The sequence below is a fragment of the Scophthalmus maximus genome, chromosome 6 (genome assembly GCF_022379125.1).
Source record: "Scophthalmus maximus strain ysfricsl-2021 chromosome 6, ASM2237912v1, whole genome shotgun sequence".
Classification (NCBI taxonomy): domain Eukaryota; kingdom Metazoa; phylum Chordata; class Actinopteri; order Pleuronectiformes; family Scophthalmidae; genus Scophthalmus; species Scophthalmus maximus.
Window position 1 is genome coordinate 847,501 of NC_061520.1, and position 17,475 is coordinate 864,975.

General features: G+C 45.4%; 2 protein-coding genes across 3 annotated transcripts in view; both read right to left on the bottom strand.

The window, feature by feature from the left end:
- LOC118309739 (angiotensin II receptor-associated protein) overlaps window positions 1–1,101 on the bottom strand; it is a 10,633-nt gene extending 9,532 nt beyond the window's left edge. Inside the window, exons 1-2 of the mRNA XM_035632203.2 lie at window positions 948–1,101; window positions 99–133 (exon numbers count right to left, since the gene is read on the bottom strand). Coding sequence (XP_035488096.1) covers window positions 99–133; window positions 948–974 — 62 coding nt within the window. The 5' untranslated portion in view covers window positions 975–1,101. The remainder of the gene's footprint in view (window positions 1–98; window positions 134–947) is intronic.
- A 2,117-nt stretch (window positions 1,102–3,218) lies between these two features.
- Window positions 3,219–14,031, bottom strand: draxina (dorsal inhibitory axon guidance protein a). Of its 2 annotated transcripts, XM_035632202.2 has the most exons (8): window positions 13,691–13,774; window positions 11,901–12,145; window positions 7,425–7,928; window positions 7,026–7,210; window positions 5,318–5,438; window positions 4,558–4,650; window positions 4,046–4,135; window positions 3,219–3,899 (listed from the first exon to the last, which is right to left on the bottom strand). In XM_035632202.2, the coding sequence occupies exons 2-8, from the start codon at window positions 11,953–11,955 to the stop codon at window positions 3,787–3,789; spliced, it is 1,161 nt and encodes a 386-aa protein (XP_035488095.2). In that variant the 5' UTR covers window positions 11,956–12,145; window positions 13,691–13,774; the 3' UTR covers window positions 3,219–3,786. The 2 variants fall into 2 exon arrangements, with proteins under 2 accessions (XP_035488095.2, XP_047188904.1); XM_047332948.1 differs by lacking the exon at window positions 11,901–12,145 and having other exon boundaries at window positions 13,691–14,031.
- Between the last annotated feature and the right edge of the window lie 3,444 nt (window positions 14,032–17,475).

Here is a 17,475-nt window from a genome sequence, read left to right on the forward strand (position 1 = left end):
GTGAGTGTGTGTGTGTGTGTGAGTGTGTGTGTGTGTGGGTGTGTGTGTGTGCGAGAGGAGAGAAATTCCCCAGCTCCATGAAAGAAAAACTCACTCACCACACTGTCAGCAGCCAGTGCACCAGCACGATGGCCTGTGATGGAGGACAAGAGACATGCACAGTTACATTTATGAAGATTAAAAACCTCTTCAAGACAGTTTACGGCTGGAACAACTAGTCAGTCGACAGGAAATTCATTTCCAATAAGTCTGACGTACGATCAATCAGCTGCTGATTTATTCTGTTTTATATCATTTTGAACTGAATTTCTTTGAAAATGTAAACTTTGGACAATAACTAACTTTGTTCTTTCATTTCATTATGAATCTGTTATTTGAAAATATTGACATATTCTATATGCGAGCTCACAAACATCAAAGTGAGAAACTACAGAATTTCATCAGGTCAGAAAACGACGACTCATCGCGACACTTCACGATCTGAAAATCAGTTTCTGATCTTTGAAGAAAAGTAGTTTGAACTTCAAACACAAAAAGGATGTGATTCAATGTAAAGTTCCTCTTTCAAAGATTATGACAGGTCACTTGCACACGTTTCTCAGAGAGAAATACAAACCAGAACTGACTGACGAGGATTATTGAGCTCGTGATGAGCAACACGACAGTTTCCTGTCACACAGAGGAAACTTCACTTTGTTTGATCTGAAGACAAATCTACTGTATTGTATTCATAAGCAGCAGATTCATCCGCTCCCAGTGTTAAACACCAGCTGTTCGCCAATCAATACTTCACTGACTTTAACACATTAACGTTATGATATTTCGTTCTCTGAATAACTTCATATTTCTCTCACAGATCGACAGAAACACTTCCCTCCATCAGTTCATTTCAAAACAGCACAGAAATCACACACACGTGACGAGATGTGGAAACACGAGAAGCTCACCTTCAGATTTATTGCAGGAATTTCCATAATCAGCAGTTTGATCCGATGGTCGGCTGCCACTTGTTGAGCGGCTGCATGAAAACTCTCAGGTTCTTTCGTCTTGTGTGGAGCTGGTGAGCAGCTCCTCCCTGAGCTCAGCCTGCAAACACGGACCATGTGACATCAACCTGACCACGGACCATGTGACCCCCCCCCCACAGTCACAGAGACAGGAACCACATGAGCATCAGCATTAGTCACAGAACTTTTTCTTTTTTCCTTTTTTCCTTCCCAGCTTCAGTGAGCGAGCGTGTGAAGCATCAGGAATGAAGCGTGGAGCTTTGACAAGGAATATACAGGAATCATATTGTAAAGTTACATGAGATAAATACTTTTTGTATTTTGCTATTTTGATTCGTCAGTTAAAAACTTAAAAGCAGCAGTTTGATTTAGGGCTTTTTTTTTTTAAAGAAGAAGAAAAAACGCATCAGTGTCACGTAACATGAAAAATATGATAAGATGTTTCATATTGTTACAACAAACAAAACGTATGACTTCATAACGTGATGAGTTTCATATGACAAAACATAAGATGTATCACTTCATCATATGTTTTATTGTTAAGACATGAGGACTTCCTACATTGTCGTGATGTGAAACTCTCGTACAGCAGCTGGAGGAGAAAGACATGAAGACATAATCATAAAGTAACGTGATTAGTTTCTATTTAATAACGTGAAAATATGTTGTAGCCTGAAAAAGGAATACGTGTGATACTGATCTGTGTTTCCCTCCGTACGCGTTGATACAGTCCGGTGTGTTGAAGATGGCGACAGGAAGTGATCGCTGATCAATGCATTTAACACGACACAGTCAATCAGTCAACAATAACCTTTAATATCGGCGAGATGGAAAATTCAAAAGGATATTTAGATCTTTCATCTCTAATAAGAATCAAAACATCAGACACTGAAACATTTGAAATCACAGCATTAAAATTCACAAATATGAAACTAATGTTTGAAAAAATCAACATGAATTATTTGCAAATTCCCTCTCGTCCACTCTGTGAGCAAAGAGCCTGGAACTTGTTCAAATCCAGTCGCTTCCTCAGGAGCCTCGATCGCGAAGGAAGTAAAATCACTGACCAGGTCACATCAGGGGTCAGGGGTCAATCTGAGGTCATCACGCAGGAAAACTCACTCTGAGAAATTCTCGTTCACGTTGAAGTCGACAAACAAAGAAGTGACACAGAGACGATGACACGCACCTGGACACGATCAGGGAACCAGGGAGACACAAAAGACTACAAACATGGCTGACAGGAAGTGACCCTAACAAACATGGGCGGAGCAAATTCAAAAAACGAAAACACACGGGAAACTTAAAGTCCTTCAGAAGCACGACGCGACAACAACTTCCAACAAATGAAAAACAAAAGTCCACGTTGCCACTTTATCCAAGTGACCTCCTCCAGCACAGAGAGCAGGCGGCCATGTTGGATCTGATTTCTGAGACGAAAGCAGATCCGTGGCCTCGGCCCATCGTCCACAACGCTCAACATGACTCTGATTCCTCTGCAGACTCGTGAAGAGCTGCAGCGTCGCTACCAACAGATGGTCAACACATCCCGGTCGGAGGAATGTTCAGACTGTAACGACGAGCGACTTTGTGTCTTTAGATTTTTGGCCTCGTTTCATCTTTTTGAAGATTTTGTTCCGCAGAAAGATTCTGAATCTCTTTTCTTTCACGACAGCTGCTCAGTTTACCAGGAACTTTAAAAAGCCCAGAGGAGGAACTCTGATGATCTCTAGTGACATGAAGTCGACCAGTCAAGACTTTTACCTTCAACAGTCTCGGCCCTTCTGCGAGTCAACAGACTGAGATCGTATCTTATTCCATCTCGCGCTGGTTATTAATCTCTTCTCTTCAGAAGACACACAATACTTTGACACTATATTATTATATCATACTCATTTATTTCACTTCCGTAACGTTGAGTTCACAGGCCTGATATCGTCCAGTCAGCGTCAGAGACACTGATCAACTTGTCTTTACTCGACTCATCAGTCTGACGTCATGATGATGTCGTGATGTCATCGTGATGACGTCATCAAGACAGAGACATTGACACTGACGCTTCGCCCCTGAACTGTGATGTAATGAGCGTCCTGTCACCAGCTGTTGCTTAAATATATTGTCAGTCTCAATATTTGATTTTAGATAAATATTTAATCATCATGTGTGTAATGTGCATTGAAATGATGAAAGTAAGAATCACAGCACAGAAGATGAATCCTAGTGTTTAATCAAGAAAATGAAACCACAACATATAGACAAATCCTCATGAATAATAAAACGTATATTAAGACATGTTCAGTTTATCCTTCTACTGTCAAGTACATTTGAATTGAAGTGGCGTCAAAAAAACAAAAAGAACTGTTTGCAAATCAAACACATTCATATTTACAAAACTGTTCAAACTAAATAATGTTTAGTGTTTGTTGGAGCAGGTGAAGTGAAAAAAACACTACTTCAGTATCAAGCATCTTTTCAGTGTGAAACAAAACCACATGAAGACGTTTACTGAACCAATCAAGGGAATAAAGACTGGATTAGTGAGCAGGGACTTTTCCCACAATGCAACACTCAGCTGTGTTTCCACGGAAACTACCTGTTGTTGTGTTTTACCTGATCCTTCACAGAAAAGAAAAGAAAAGAAAGACAAAGTGAGACATCACCCAGAAGCACCTGCTCTGTTTTCAGTGTCATGTGATGTTTGGCAGCACTGTCCTGAAGGGGTCACGGGGTCACGGGGTCACGGCTGGTTCTTCCTGTCCCTCGTCCTCCTCCCTCTTCGTCAGATGGTGATGAAGCCTCCCTGGTCGCTGGTGACGGACTCCGGCACCACGCAGCGACCCCTCCTCCTGGTCACACGCCGCTTCCGGTGGAATTTGGCGTAACAACGAAATCCTGGATTAGAGACGGAAAAAGAATCTGTTGCATCAGAGCGACGTGGAATCAGCAGGAGTTGTTCAGAAACCTCCGATCAGTTTCAACATCTGTTAACTGACACGTGACTCACAACTGACGTGCTGCTGGTTTCGCTCCTCACTCACCTTCCTCACACATGCAGTCGTCGAAACACTTGTTGTTGAGGCCTCGGTTGTGAGCTTTACACTCGTGTTGCCTCAGGTCACAACAGGAGCCTTCAGGGGAACAAGACACAGAACATTCAAATAATAACAATGAGAATAATAACAGGACAGAAGGAGATGATGTGACATCTGCATTGACGTGTGACCTCTGAGCCGCCGTCTAGTTAAACATTAACTTATGATTATGTGATGATGGGAAACGATCATCAAGTCTTTCACCAGATAAAAGGTGAAATGAAATATTAATAATAATAAGAAGAAGAAACTTTATTCATTATTTTAATTATATTCAAAGCCCAGCTGCTTCACGACGGATCGATACCATCAACGTCCCCATGAAGCATCTCAAGCTTCATCTGGAAACAGAAGATTTATAGTTTTTAAAGGAAAAGATGAAATGTTTTCTTAGATCTCGTGACCCCGTGTGGGGAAAGGTCAGGAGGTCAGGAGGTCAGAGGGTGAAGGGGACCCACCTGGCAGACAGTCCAGGTGATGGTCACACGGCTCGGCGGCGTCCGACTCCACCGTCACGTTCCCGCTGCTCAGGTTCTTGCTCCGCCTCTTGTCTGCAGCAGGAAGAAGAAACAGAACGACACAGAAACTTTGATCCAGTTTCACTTTGACAGAAGAAATCTGAACAAACACGTCACATCGTTCATTCAAGAGAGAGAGTTAAATGTTAGCATGTGGCTACGTGGTGTTTCCACGACTTTGACTAAAGACTAAAATATCCCAACAACTGGTTGATGGATCACAGTCATGATCCCCAGAGGATGAATCCTAACAACTTCTTTGGCAAACTCCTACTTTTTTATCTTCTCGTGTCACCAGTAGCTTTTTATATCCGTGACTTTGAGAAAGATATCCTGACAACAATAAGATGAACAGACATGAGCCGTGCAGCAGATGCTCCAGATCCCCAGAGGATAAACCATAACCAGACATCGGTGCCCAGAAGATGTTTCAACATGACTTTGACTCTATCACCACTGTGAGTTTTCATGTTTTCAGTGAAACATCCTCACAACTATTGGGTGAAGTGTCTTGACGTGTCGTTGAACGTCTCCAGAGGAAGAACTTTAAAAACTGGGATCTTCAGTCTGACGCCACCTTCAGGCCAAACGCTTCATCAGCCGTCAGCTGATCATCAGGATGCTAACATGCTAGCCGTGTTACAGTTAGCATCATTAGCATCATTAGCCTCGCAGCATGCTGATGGAGTTGGTGGCGGACCTTTCTTCCTGGAGGAGGGCCAGCTGTCCGCAGGCTTCATGTCCTCGTAGTCGGTCCAGTCGAACAGCGCCATGTCCAGCGTCGGCATCACGTCTCCTGCTCCCTTCCCTCGACCCGACCTCTGACAAGAGAAGAAATCTGATCAGGTTTACAGACCGGCTTCAAGTCCGACGTGGAGATGAGCGGAGCTTTAAACACCTCATCATTCAGTCTGCCATCACTGTAATATTTAATACATCACATAAATCATCACATCAGACTTGGAGCAGCAGCGAAGCTTCATTGACTCACAGTCGACAGAGAGCGAAACCAATCGATCACCAACAGGGAACATGTATATCATTAATACATATTTAATATACAGACATATCGATTGAATCACACAGTTCATCTCACACAACCTCTGACCAGCGTCGCATCACGTTCTACTTTCTACAAAACAAAAATCTCATTTATCAGAAGTCTGAGGAACTGAAATGAAATGAATGAAATGAAATTAATGAAATGAAATGAAATGAAATGAATGAAATGAAATGAAATGAAATGAAATGAAATCCTTATCTGTGAAATCTTGTCGTCATTGTCCAGTTTCTTGACTCTGACGTGAAGTTATTTGCTGAATTGTTCAGACAAAACTGTCTTTTCCAATAAAACACAAATACATCACGACAGACGAAAGGAAGCAGAAACAATTTAATTCAGCCTCCTGAATATTGAATCAATAAAAGAAAACAGATCCATATTCTTGTTTCCTTTCCCCCTCAGGAAATGAGCCCGTTTGGAAGCATCAGGTAGATTAATCACCCGCGACTCTGCCGCTCATTAAACCATCAACAGACGATCGAACATTCATTAAGACGCTCGTCCTCTGGACCCGGGTTCAGAGCGGCTGCTGGGTTTCTGTTTTTTTTCACCCTTGGTCCGATAATATTGGACGTCTCTCACGTTGAAGGCAGACGCAGGCTCCCGGGTTCTCAGACACCGTGAACACAGAACACCAAGCACACGGTCAGACTCCGGACCGAGTGAGTGTTTCTCTAAGGAAGAAGGAACCGACCGTAGTCGACAGTAGAGCTGCGACAATCCATTAACAGATGAGTAACCGACGACTAAATGAATCACCGGCTATTTTGAATATCGATGAATCGGTTCAAGTAGTTTAAATTCTCTGTTTCAGCTTCTTAAATGTGAATATGTTCTGGTTTCTTCGCTGGACAGAGTCAGAGGTCAGAGGTCAGAGTGTTTGTGACGAACCTGAACGTTTCCATGACGATGACACTTGTTCAATGTCTCAGCTCCAAGTGTCTCCGACCGACAGACGCTGCTGAATGTGAACCTCACACAGAAACTCCTCGTGGTCTCAACCCCTTTGTCCTGTCGTGTTTCTAACAAATGAAGCAGGAGGTTGTTGCTGCTGCTGGACTCTGAACTGTGTGTTATTGATCCCAGAGGCGCAGTTTCATTACACGGAACATGATTATATATGAAACTCACTGGGAGTTTGTCCTGCCGCAGGATGTGTTTCACATGCTGCAGCGAGCGAGCGTGTGTGTGTGTGTGTGTGTGTGTGTGTGTGTGAGATGAGCCGTGAGGTAACGACAGCGTCGGGGCCCATTCCCGCTCCGACCGGCCCCCGAAAACACTGGAGTCACGCTGAGGCGCGACAGACGCCGCTCTTTAATAAGCACCCGGGCTTCGCTGGGGTTACCTGGGGTTTGGTGGAGGCCGGGGGCAGCGTTGGGGGATGCTCGTTCATCACCGTGGCAACCATGGAGGAGCCAGAGCCGAAGGCAGCGACCATGGGGGAGGGGGGTTCGCTGGGCGGGGTCGCTCCGAGGGAGGGGGAGGAGGAGGAGGAGAGGTCCTCGAACGCGTCTCTGTCCACAGGAAACGCTGCAGTTGGAAAACATTAATATTATTTTTATTATTATTATGACTGTAGGATTATTTTAATCATCCAACAAACATGGATCCAGTTTACAAAGAAAACAAAACATGATCAAACCTTTGGATTCATTCATTTCATTATTTACTGTGTTTTTTTTAACATGTGGATCATTTTTTTAAAACAGGTTCTTCTCTGAATCCAGATCCAGAGAAATCTCACCTCTGTGGCGTCCGTGGTTCCGTCGACCCCCCTGCCTCCGGTGCTCAAAGTGTCCGTGTCCATGTCGGGGCCCGTCCCCCTGTCGGGGCCCGTCCCCCTGTCGGTGCCCCCTCCCTTTGCGTGTCCCCAGGTGGTTGTTTTCTCGAACCTGGGATGGATTCCTCAAAGTCATCCGAGCTCTGTCCCTCCCCGGGCCCATCTCCAGTCTCACCGGGCTCAGACCCTCCAGGCCCGTCCCGTCATCCTCGGGCCGGGCCAGCGGGTGCAGAGGCCTGCGGGAGAGCAGCCCCCCCTGGCCCCCCTGGCCCCCGTGGTCCCTGCCGTGGCCGCGGCCCCGTGGCCCCGGCGGCGGCGGGTGCTGCAGGACGTTGCTGCCGCCTGCTGAGGCCTGAGTTCTCCTCTTGCCCTGAGGAACTCCGTGCTCGGCGCCGTGCGACAGAACCAGGCTGGTGAACAGGAACGCCGGGAGCAGAATCCAGGAGAGAGACATGGTCTGGACAACTCCTGAAACAGAAAACAGAGAGAATGTCAGATTCTGTGATTTCACAATGACGCTGAATCTTCAGGTGGATTCAAGCGACTTAGTCCACAAACACATTTTACTACTTCATCATCTTTCATGAGGGTAAACCAAATATTTAAGGGACAAAACAAGTAACGAGAGAAACATCAAACTGCGCTACGTCAGTAATTTCTGACACTGTTTGAGAAATCGATTTATTAAGATAGTTACATTTCACATTAATCATCAAGGAAAAAATAAAATGTGAGATTTTGAAAATAATTCAAAGAAAACATAAAAGTGAAAGATACTGAGACAAACAAATCCAAACTAAACAGATGAATAAAACTGTGATGATCACGTTGAGACAACCGGAGCTCAAGATATAATCATAAAAATATATAAATTAAAATTTCAACTCGAGTTTTGTTCACTGTTTTCTGTCTCAAATCGTCGTGTGACCTTCAGGTCATCACACCACAACTACACAAACTAGTCTCATATGAACTGTTCGACGTACAGTAACTAATCTCTGTGAATCACCTCAGTGTCATATTCATATCCACAACTCCAACAACCAGATGAAGCCACAGCAGTTCCTCTTGTCGTGTTATGAAAGATGATGGCAGGTTATTGGTGAATATGAAACGGTTAGTTTTATCCTCCACTTTGAATAGGCTCTCACACACACACACACACACACACACACACACACACACACACACACACACACACACACACACACACACACACACACACACACACACACACACACACACACACACAGAGCGTCATGATGCTGCGGTGGCAGGCGCCTCCTTTGTGTTCAGAGACTAACGGCAGTGCCGGCAAACAGAAAATCAATGAGGGAGAAAGTATTGAGCTGCTCGTGGTGTGTGTGTGTGTGTGTTTGTGTGTGTGTTTGTGTGTGTGTGTGTGTGTTTGTGTGTGTGCGCGTGTGTGTGTGTGTGTGTGCGTGTGTGTGCGCGTGTGTGTGCGCGTGTGTGTGCACGTGTGTGTGCTGTGTGTGTGTGTGTGTGTGTGTGTGTGTGTGTGTGTGTTGTGTGTTGTGTGTTGTGTGTTGTGTGTGTGTGTGTTGTGTGTGTGTGTTGTGTGTGTGCGTGTGTTGTGTGTGTGTGTTGTGTGTGTGTGTGCGCGTGTGTTGTGTGTGTGTGTGTGTGTGTGTTGTGTGTGTGTGTGTTGTGTGTGTGCGTGTGTTGTGTGTGTGTGTGTGTGTGTGTGTGTGTGTTGTGTGTGTGTGTTGTGTGTGTGTGTGTGTGTGTGTGTGTGTGTGTGTGTGTGTGTGTGTGTGTGTGTGTGTGTGTGTGTGTGTGTGTGTGTGTTGTGTGTGTGTGTGTGTGTTGTGTGTGTGTGTTGTGTGTGTGCGTGTGTTGTGTGTGTGTGTGTGTGCGTTTGTGTGCGTTGTGTGTGTGTGTGTGTGTGTGTGGGAGCAGCCTCCCCGGGGATGTAATGGCTGACTGACTGCGTCGAGCAGCAGTGAGACGTCGGAGCGTCGGCAGGACGAACACACGTTCACACTCACACAAACCAAGACACAGAGAAAAGATCCCAACTGACGACGTGACGCATCGTCTGTGTCTCTGGTAATATTTGTTTGTGATGACAGTCAGTTCAATCTCAGAGTTCAGTCTGAGTTCAAAGACTCACTGAACTTCAGAAAAAACAAATATAATAAGTCATCGTGTCAAATAACAGATAAGAGATAAAGAGTTTTTCTTCTGCCAGCGACTGAAAGAACCAAAGACAAATATGATTCATGTCATTTCTTTGTCCATGTTTTCACGTCTATCTATGTACACGTCTCGGTAATTCATTTGACCTCGGTAACCGTGGAAACCGTCTCATCCTCACGCGTCACGTCAGATCTGATCTGGTGGTTCTGACGTGTTCGGACGTGTTTCTGTTGTTTGCTGTTTTACTTCCTCGCCGGTTGTTTGTCTCAGTGTGATGATGCATAACGCTTTAAAAACATACATGACATCACGGTAACGTACAGTAAACGCACACTACTGTACGTATAGACTTTCAGTTTCAGAACAAGAACTGATTCTCTTTACTTCAGTCGAAAACCGTCACTCGGAAGAAAACATGGAGTGAAAAACTGAGACAAAATTACAAATACTAATATATCAAATATTCAAATACTGAGAGTGAATGAACCTTGTGAGGTCGTGTTTAAGATAGAAAACATAAAAGTGAAGGATTTACGCTTAACAAACTCTTTAAAAGAGGTTTGTATATATTTTATGCATCTATAACTACAGTATATATATTAATATATCTATAGACTCGGGGGCCGTAGCTCATCTTCTCTCCTGGAGTTTGGATGTGGGCGGACAGACGACGTTCCAAAGACGACTGGTGTGTTTTCAGTATTTAAAGCTGCAGATCGCTGGAGGACGATTCCGTCTTTTCCCGTTCAGACGGTGGTTGAGTCATTGTCTTCGTGGAGATGTTTGAGCTGGAGGAGCAGAAGTTACAGAGGGCGGAGCTCAGGCCTGAACAGAGGGGGAGGGGCCGACAGGTGGTCCTCCGAGGGGAGGGCTGAGGATGGAACCCCCTGGGTCAGCATCTCTCTCTGGTGTGTGACAAGTGTCTCTGGACTCGAGCCTTCGCAGCGTCAACGTCTTGAGTCTTCAAGGAAAATGTTGAAGGTTGAGAAGCAGTTTTCTCCTTTGGGATCTGACTGAGACGTGATGGAACACAACGTTCAAATCCAGATGTCGAACCGGTCGACGGTTGAGTTTGTTTTCTTCAGATGACGTCCGCACGTCTTCCTGAACAGAGCGTCTCCACGGCAGAACGCAAACCTTACTGCGGATATTTTCTGTAATTTTTTCTGCCAGATCCCGAGTAAAATCTCCGGAATACGGCTGAATGAGCTGATGATGATAATATCAATAATAATAAAAATCACCAGTGTGAAATCCTCAATGTTTGGCTTCGTTTCAACAAAACAATGTTCAGTCTTGATTATGTCGAGAGTCAACTCATCAAAACTTCCTTATTGATTCTACTAATAACTGTTCAGTGAAAGTTCCTCAGAGCCAAAAGTGAAAATCAGGAAAATAGAAATAAAGGAAAAACTTTCCAAAATAAAAGCATCGCAACGTGGTGTGTGTGTGTGTGTGTGTGTGTGTGTGTTGGCACAAGTTAATATCTCACTTTGCACCTGGCGGCTGAGGCGATGTTGAGTTTATCTGATAATACTGAAATACAGATATAATAAAATAAAAAATCAAAAAATCGATTCAGCAATTTGTCAAACAGAGCAGAGGAGCTGAAACTGGATTATTACGGTCGACATCTCGTAGGAACACAATAAACTGTGAAATCATATTTCATGAGCGTAGGAGACGCGGAGAGAGACGAGCAGCAGAACCATGACGTCGTCTCTACGGGGGTCAGAGGTCGGATCACTGAACTCTGATGACATCAGAGACGTTTCTACGTTTGAACGTGGCTCAAAAAAATGTACTCAACAAACGGAGAGTAGATCTGAGGGTGTGTGTGTGTGTGTGTGTGTGTGTGTGTGTGTGTGTGTGAGTGTGTGTGTGTGAGTGTGTGTGTGTGAGTGCATGTCCGTGTGTGTGTGTGTGTGTATGTGTGTGTGTGTGTATGTGAGTGTGTGTGTGTGAGTGCATGTCCGTGTGTGTGTGTGTGTGTGTGTGTTTGTGTGTGTGTGTGTGTGTATGTGGGTGTGTGTATGTGTGTGTCTGTGTGTGAGTGGGTGGGTGTGTGGGTGTGTGTGTGTGTGTGTGTGTGTGTGTGTGTGTGAGTGTGTGTGTGTGAGTGCATCTCCGTGTGTGTGTGTGTGTTTGTGTGTGTGTGTTTGTCCGTGTGTGTGTATGTGGGTGTGTGTATGTGTGTGTCCGTGTGTGAGTGTGTGTGTGTGGGTGTGTGTGTGTATGCGTGTGTGTGTGCGTGTGTGTGTGTGTGTGTTCTTGCTTCACCTGCTGTGACACCAACCCTCCAGGAGCCATCTGCTCCTGTTGTTTGATCGCTCATAGCAACCAGCGGGGCCAGAAGGATCCAGCAAACAAAGGAGGCGGAGCCTCCTGCTCTGACCACACGCTCAGATTCATCACCGCCAACGACAGAATCCCTCCGAGTGGAACAGAAAGTCACGACGAGTCAGGTTGTGGATCCGCAGCAGCCGGCGGTGAGACGCAGACAGACTGAGCAGCAGCTCGGGTTTCTGCTTTCAGGAGACACAACAGATAAACGTACGATATCGTCTGTCGTGTCTCCTCCTCTTCCTCTTTGTAAAGCTTTTATACGTCTCATCTGGTGTAAAACAGCCTCAACATCGACTCAATAACATCAGAGTTATAGCGTCTGTGTATTAAACGAGCAGTTTCCACCGTTCGTCTCCTCACAGCATTCACGCTTTGTATTGGAAATCCCCGGTGAACGATGTGAGATGCTTGTTCCAGCTTTGAGGTGAGTGTGTGACGGTGAAGGTCCCTGGAAGCAACACGATGAGCCATAAGGAAGGTCCATCTGTCAGGGAGGGGGCCGGGGGCCGGGGGCCGGGAGACACCGGAACATTCCCCGGTCATTTAGTCGCAGGTACAACTGATGTGTGGTGAGAACAGACCGTTGTCACTGATGCATCATGGGTAACATCAGTGACATCCACCTACGTGGCCCAAACACACACACACACACACACACACAGATTATCTCTCTGTTGCAATCAGTGCACACACACACATCCATGCTCACAGCAGGGAAACCTCCTGCAGACACACACACACACACACACACACACACACACACATGAAGGCTTGTTCCAAAAAGGGAGTTAGACACAAACAGAAGCAGAGAGAGAGAGAGAGGGGCGTCCCACAGAGAAGAGACGAGAGAGACAAAGAGAGGGAGGAGGAGGAGGAGGAGGAAGAGGAGAAATCAAAGAGAGAGAGAGGATCTATCTTGTCTTAATTAGAGCAAAGTGTCGGTGGAATCTCAAACTGAATCCCCTCATCTAACGCACGATGACGACGACAGAACCTGGTCGTCAGCTGACACGTCACATCTGGACGTTCTACACAGGAACAGTTTGACCCCAGATGTTCAGAGAAGATCCAGTGAAGCTGCAAACCTGTGACATGACCCCCCCCCAACAGACTCACTGGACAGTTTCACACCTCGATGTTCACTGATCAGAGATCAAGACAAAAGAAACAAGGACGTGAAACAAAGTGTTTGAATCAGATCCAGAGACATGAAGAGTTAGATGATATGAACCAACACACACACACAGTCAGTCAACGAGAGATGATCTGTCTGATGCTCCTCACTTCTCCTCCAGCAGATTCCTTTGTGCCTGATGGAAATCGGATTGTTCAAACGTCACAAAAAGTTTCACTGAATATCGGATCAAATGTTTTGTTTTTCCCTCTTGTCTCATTTCCTGTTTGCAAACAGTCAAACCTTCTCATCTCCGACGCGTTCAGCGTCAAACAGCTGTTTGATTCAATCCGGTTGATCTGACGCATCCATCCGTTTTTAACTTTGGTGACTTGACGCGCTTTTACGCACAGATGATCTTCAGACCATCCGACTAACGGAACCACGACAGACCACACGTTGACTCGGGACACTGAGGAAATGAAATACCATGAATGACATTAAAGTCGCTTCAAACTGCTTCAACGTCACAGGGAATAAAACAGAACCACAGAGAAGAGACGGATGTGACCAACACGAGCTCACAGCAGGACACTGCGAGGACCCTCACCTGCTGCAGGCCGGTCCGACTGTCGTCGTCGTTGTTGATGTTGTTGTTGTTGTTGTTGATGTCGTTGTTGTTGTTCTTCTTCTTGTTGTTGTCGTCGATGTCGTCGTCGTCGTCCGTGATGCTGTCCGAGGTTCCAGCAGCAGCTCTGTGATGCGCTCGACGCGCAGAGCATCCGGAGGAGAGTCGCTGGCTCCGTGTGCGCGCTCACAGCGTGCGCGTCCACGTCAGGACCGCTGCTGTGGGGGGCGTGTCCGAGCAGCAGGTGAGAGGAGGAGGAGGAGGAGGGGCGTCAGATCAATGATGGATCAATGATGGACGGAGACTCTGAGGATGAACGGGAGGAGGGGAGAGGGAGGGGGGGGGGGGAGAGGGAGGAGAGGAAATGGAGGGAGAGAGAGAGGGAGAGAGAGGGGGGGGAGGGAGGGAGGAGAGGAGATGGAGGGAGAGAGAGAGGGAGAGAGAGGGAGAGAGAGAGAGAGAGAGAGAGGGGGGGAGAGGGGGGGAGGGAGAGAGAGGGGGAGAGGGAGGGGGGGAGAGAGAGAGGGGGCGGGGGGCGGAGAGAGAGAGAGAGAGGGAGGGGGAGAGAGAGAGAGGGAGAGATGGAGGGAGAGACAGAGAGGGAGGGGGAGAGAGAGAGAGAGGGGGGCGGGGGGAGAGAGAGAGAGAGAGGGGGGGGAGAGAGAGATGGAGGGAGAGAGAGAGAGGGAGGGAGAGAGAGAGAGAGGGGGGCGGGGGCGGGGAGAGAGAGAGAGGGAGGGAGAGAGAGAGGGGGGGGGGATACCAAAACACCAAACAAACCATTCTCCTGTACATTAAAACTTCCTTATCGACAATAAACACAAATCTGAATCTGATTCTATTTAATCCAACATGTTAAAATGCGACTAAAGACGACGGACACTCAATCTGCTGGTTCACCAGTCAAGATAAATATTAATGTTAAAATGAAATGATATGTTAAACATTAAAGTGCTTCAGGCCCAATATCAACAGTTTCTTACAACAGCAGGATGATGTAACTGTACATGAAGAGATGATGTACAGAACCACTTTCCCCCTCGTGATGTTCAAGAAGTTCTGATTTTATAATATCTAAATATTTAGTTTGTATGTATTTGTTTCACAAAGTCAAGGTGAAAAAAGCAAAGAAACTCAGGAGACAAAACCATCCAACTCACAATAAAGATGTTTTTAATATCTGAATCCAACAAGGTGGAGATGAAGTGAAACATCACAGTCTCCTTCAAGTGTCTTGTGGAAAGTAGGACAGAAGAGTGTTGGATGTCACAACAGCAGATTAATACTCACAAACTAACACGAGTCTATTATCGTAAGAATACATGTTTTGTGATTAAAAACCTTCAGGAACAATCTGCGGCGCGTTTGTTTCTGATTTGATGGACGTGGTCGTCGGACTGCGGAGCTCCAGTGTCACTAATTCTCCACAGAGTGAGTTGTATAAATCACTTCAGGGAACCGGCTGACATTTAGAATTCCTTTGGTTTTGTGTGCGTCCGCGCTGAAGAAGTGTTTGTTGAAGCCGATGAACAAGCTTCATATTCATTTGGTTTTGAATAACAAACAATGCTGACAAGCCACTTAGTGAAGTGAGCGTGACACAGAGCGACTGGAGGCTGCGGAGCGACGATAACACTCTCACATTTGAAACGCCTTCAGAAATGTGTATTAAAAGCTCAAACATCTTCCTCAGCGGACGTTTCAACAGAGTCTCTGGGTGAATTCATGCAAAACATAAAAACATCCACTCTGTGGTGTATTGGTATTTATTACACATACACACAAAGCATTTTTCTTTCTTTGTCCATGTAAGTAGCGTCTGTTTACTGGGCTCAGCTCCTCGGAACTCTGCCTCCGTCTCACGGATCGTCAGGCGGATTTGAGCGAGACATCAAGCGCTCTGTGAAGTTCCTCAGGGCGTCTCAATGGGACCCCTGCAGTTTCTGTGGGACAGAAGACTTTTAACAAATCTATTCCCACCGGTCCGGGTTCCTCTGCATTCTGCAGGTTTTCTCCACATGTAACGTAGTAAAAGTTCTGCAGTCGTCGGTATACGTGGAAAGATTCTTATATCAACGCTAGCGTTGGAATATGCAGATTATGTCACTCCCAGCTGTTATAAAACTGCAACTTTGACCAAACTAACTGAAAGAACAATATATTTTGATCTAGTCAAAGTTAAAAGTCTGACAAAATGAGTTCAGGAACCACTGCGATATTAGATTTACACTATAAATAATTTTAGACCAAACACCCCGATGAACGAGGAAGACGTTATCACAGATGACTCATGAGAGACAACGTGAGCACGTTGACCAATCAGAGGGAAGTTATTGTTCCTAAAGCTCGAGCTCAAAGCTGTTGTTTACTGTCGCTACAGTAATTGATGTTATTCTGCAGACGATGTTCTCAGGCTTCTGGCTTCAGGTGTTGTTAAGATTATAGACTTGAGTTACAGTGGAAATGGTTTGTTCCTCTGCAGCAACCGCCTCAGCATGCTAACTGCTGTGACAAGGAATACTAATGTCAGCATGCTAATATGCTAACAGCTGTGAGAAGGAAATGCTAACGTCACAATGCTAGCATGCTAACATCTCCGTGAGAATGAAATGCTAATGTTAGCTTGCTAACATGCTAACATTAGCATCGTCCATTTCTGTTTTAGAATGAAATGCTAACGTCAGCATGCTAATATGCTAACAGGTCTGTGAGAATGAAAGGCTATGGTTAGCATGCTAACATGCTACCAGCTCCACCTGTTGGTGGCGGTAGAGGGAAAGCCGCGATTGGTTGTCTGCAGGCTGTGAATATCTGGACCATGGATATTATAGTATCAATAATAATAATAATAGTATAATATATCCAATAAAAAGATATTTCACATGACTCACTGAGTTTCATTCCTTCACACATCATGACGTGAACGTTGACCTGAGAGTAGTGTTGACAATATTCACTTTGAGACAAATATTTTTTTTCTTGTGTACATCTCCTGCTGGAAACCCTTTGAGTATGTGTGTGTATATATATATATATATATATATACACACACACGTGTACTGGTCGTAATCCATGATGGATTAATATCTAGCAGGTTTGACTTATGCTGCTGATAATGTTTCATGCTACTTCATATTTAGTGTTGACACTCAAATGCAAGATTTGTCTGTTTTTTCCCCTTAATATTACAGCTGCACAGGTCACAAAGGTCATAATGACATTTAATTAAGATAAAATTACTAAAGACATTTAATCTAATCAAAACAGTTGAGTAGTTCTGATGAAAGAAAATATAAGCCATGATCACGCTGCGATAGTTTCTGATCATTTTCTTTGTATTTGATGCTGTAGTGTGTGTGTGTCATGTCTCCCCTCATTTTCATCTAAATACCGAAGTATAGGTGCAGTTTTTGAACAACAGCATCATCTAACATGCCACGACCTATGACTCCTTGTCTCACAATGTGACCAACACTGGAGAACATTGAGAAGTAAGAGTAGTAGGAACAGTGCAGACCTTGTTATGGAGACGTTAGTGGATCCTGGTGGGCGCGTTGCAGAGCTGTGATGAGCGAGGAGAAGCAGGACGACCCCCTGCCGGCTCTCTGAGCGTCGACAGCTTGCAGCTCCGCAGCAGGCATCAAACACAACGTACCGGGGTGTCGAGCGCCGACACCGCCGGGGGCAGGCTCGCTTTTTAATATGGGATAACTCTCCCACAAATCTCTCTCTCTCTCACTCTCTCTCACACACACACACACACTCTA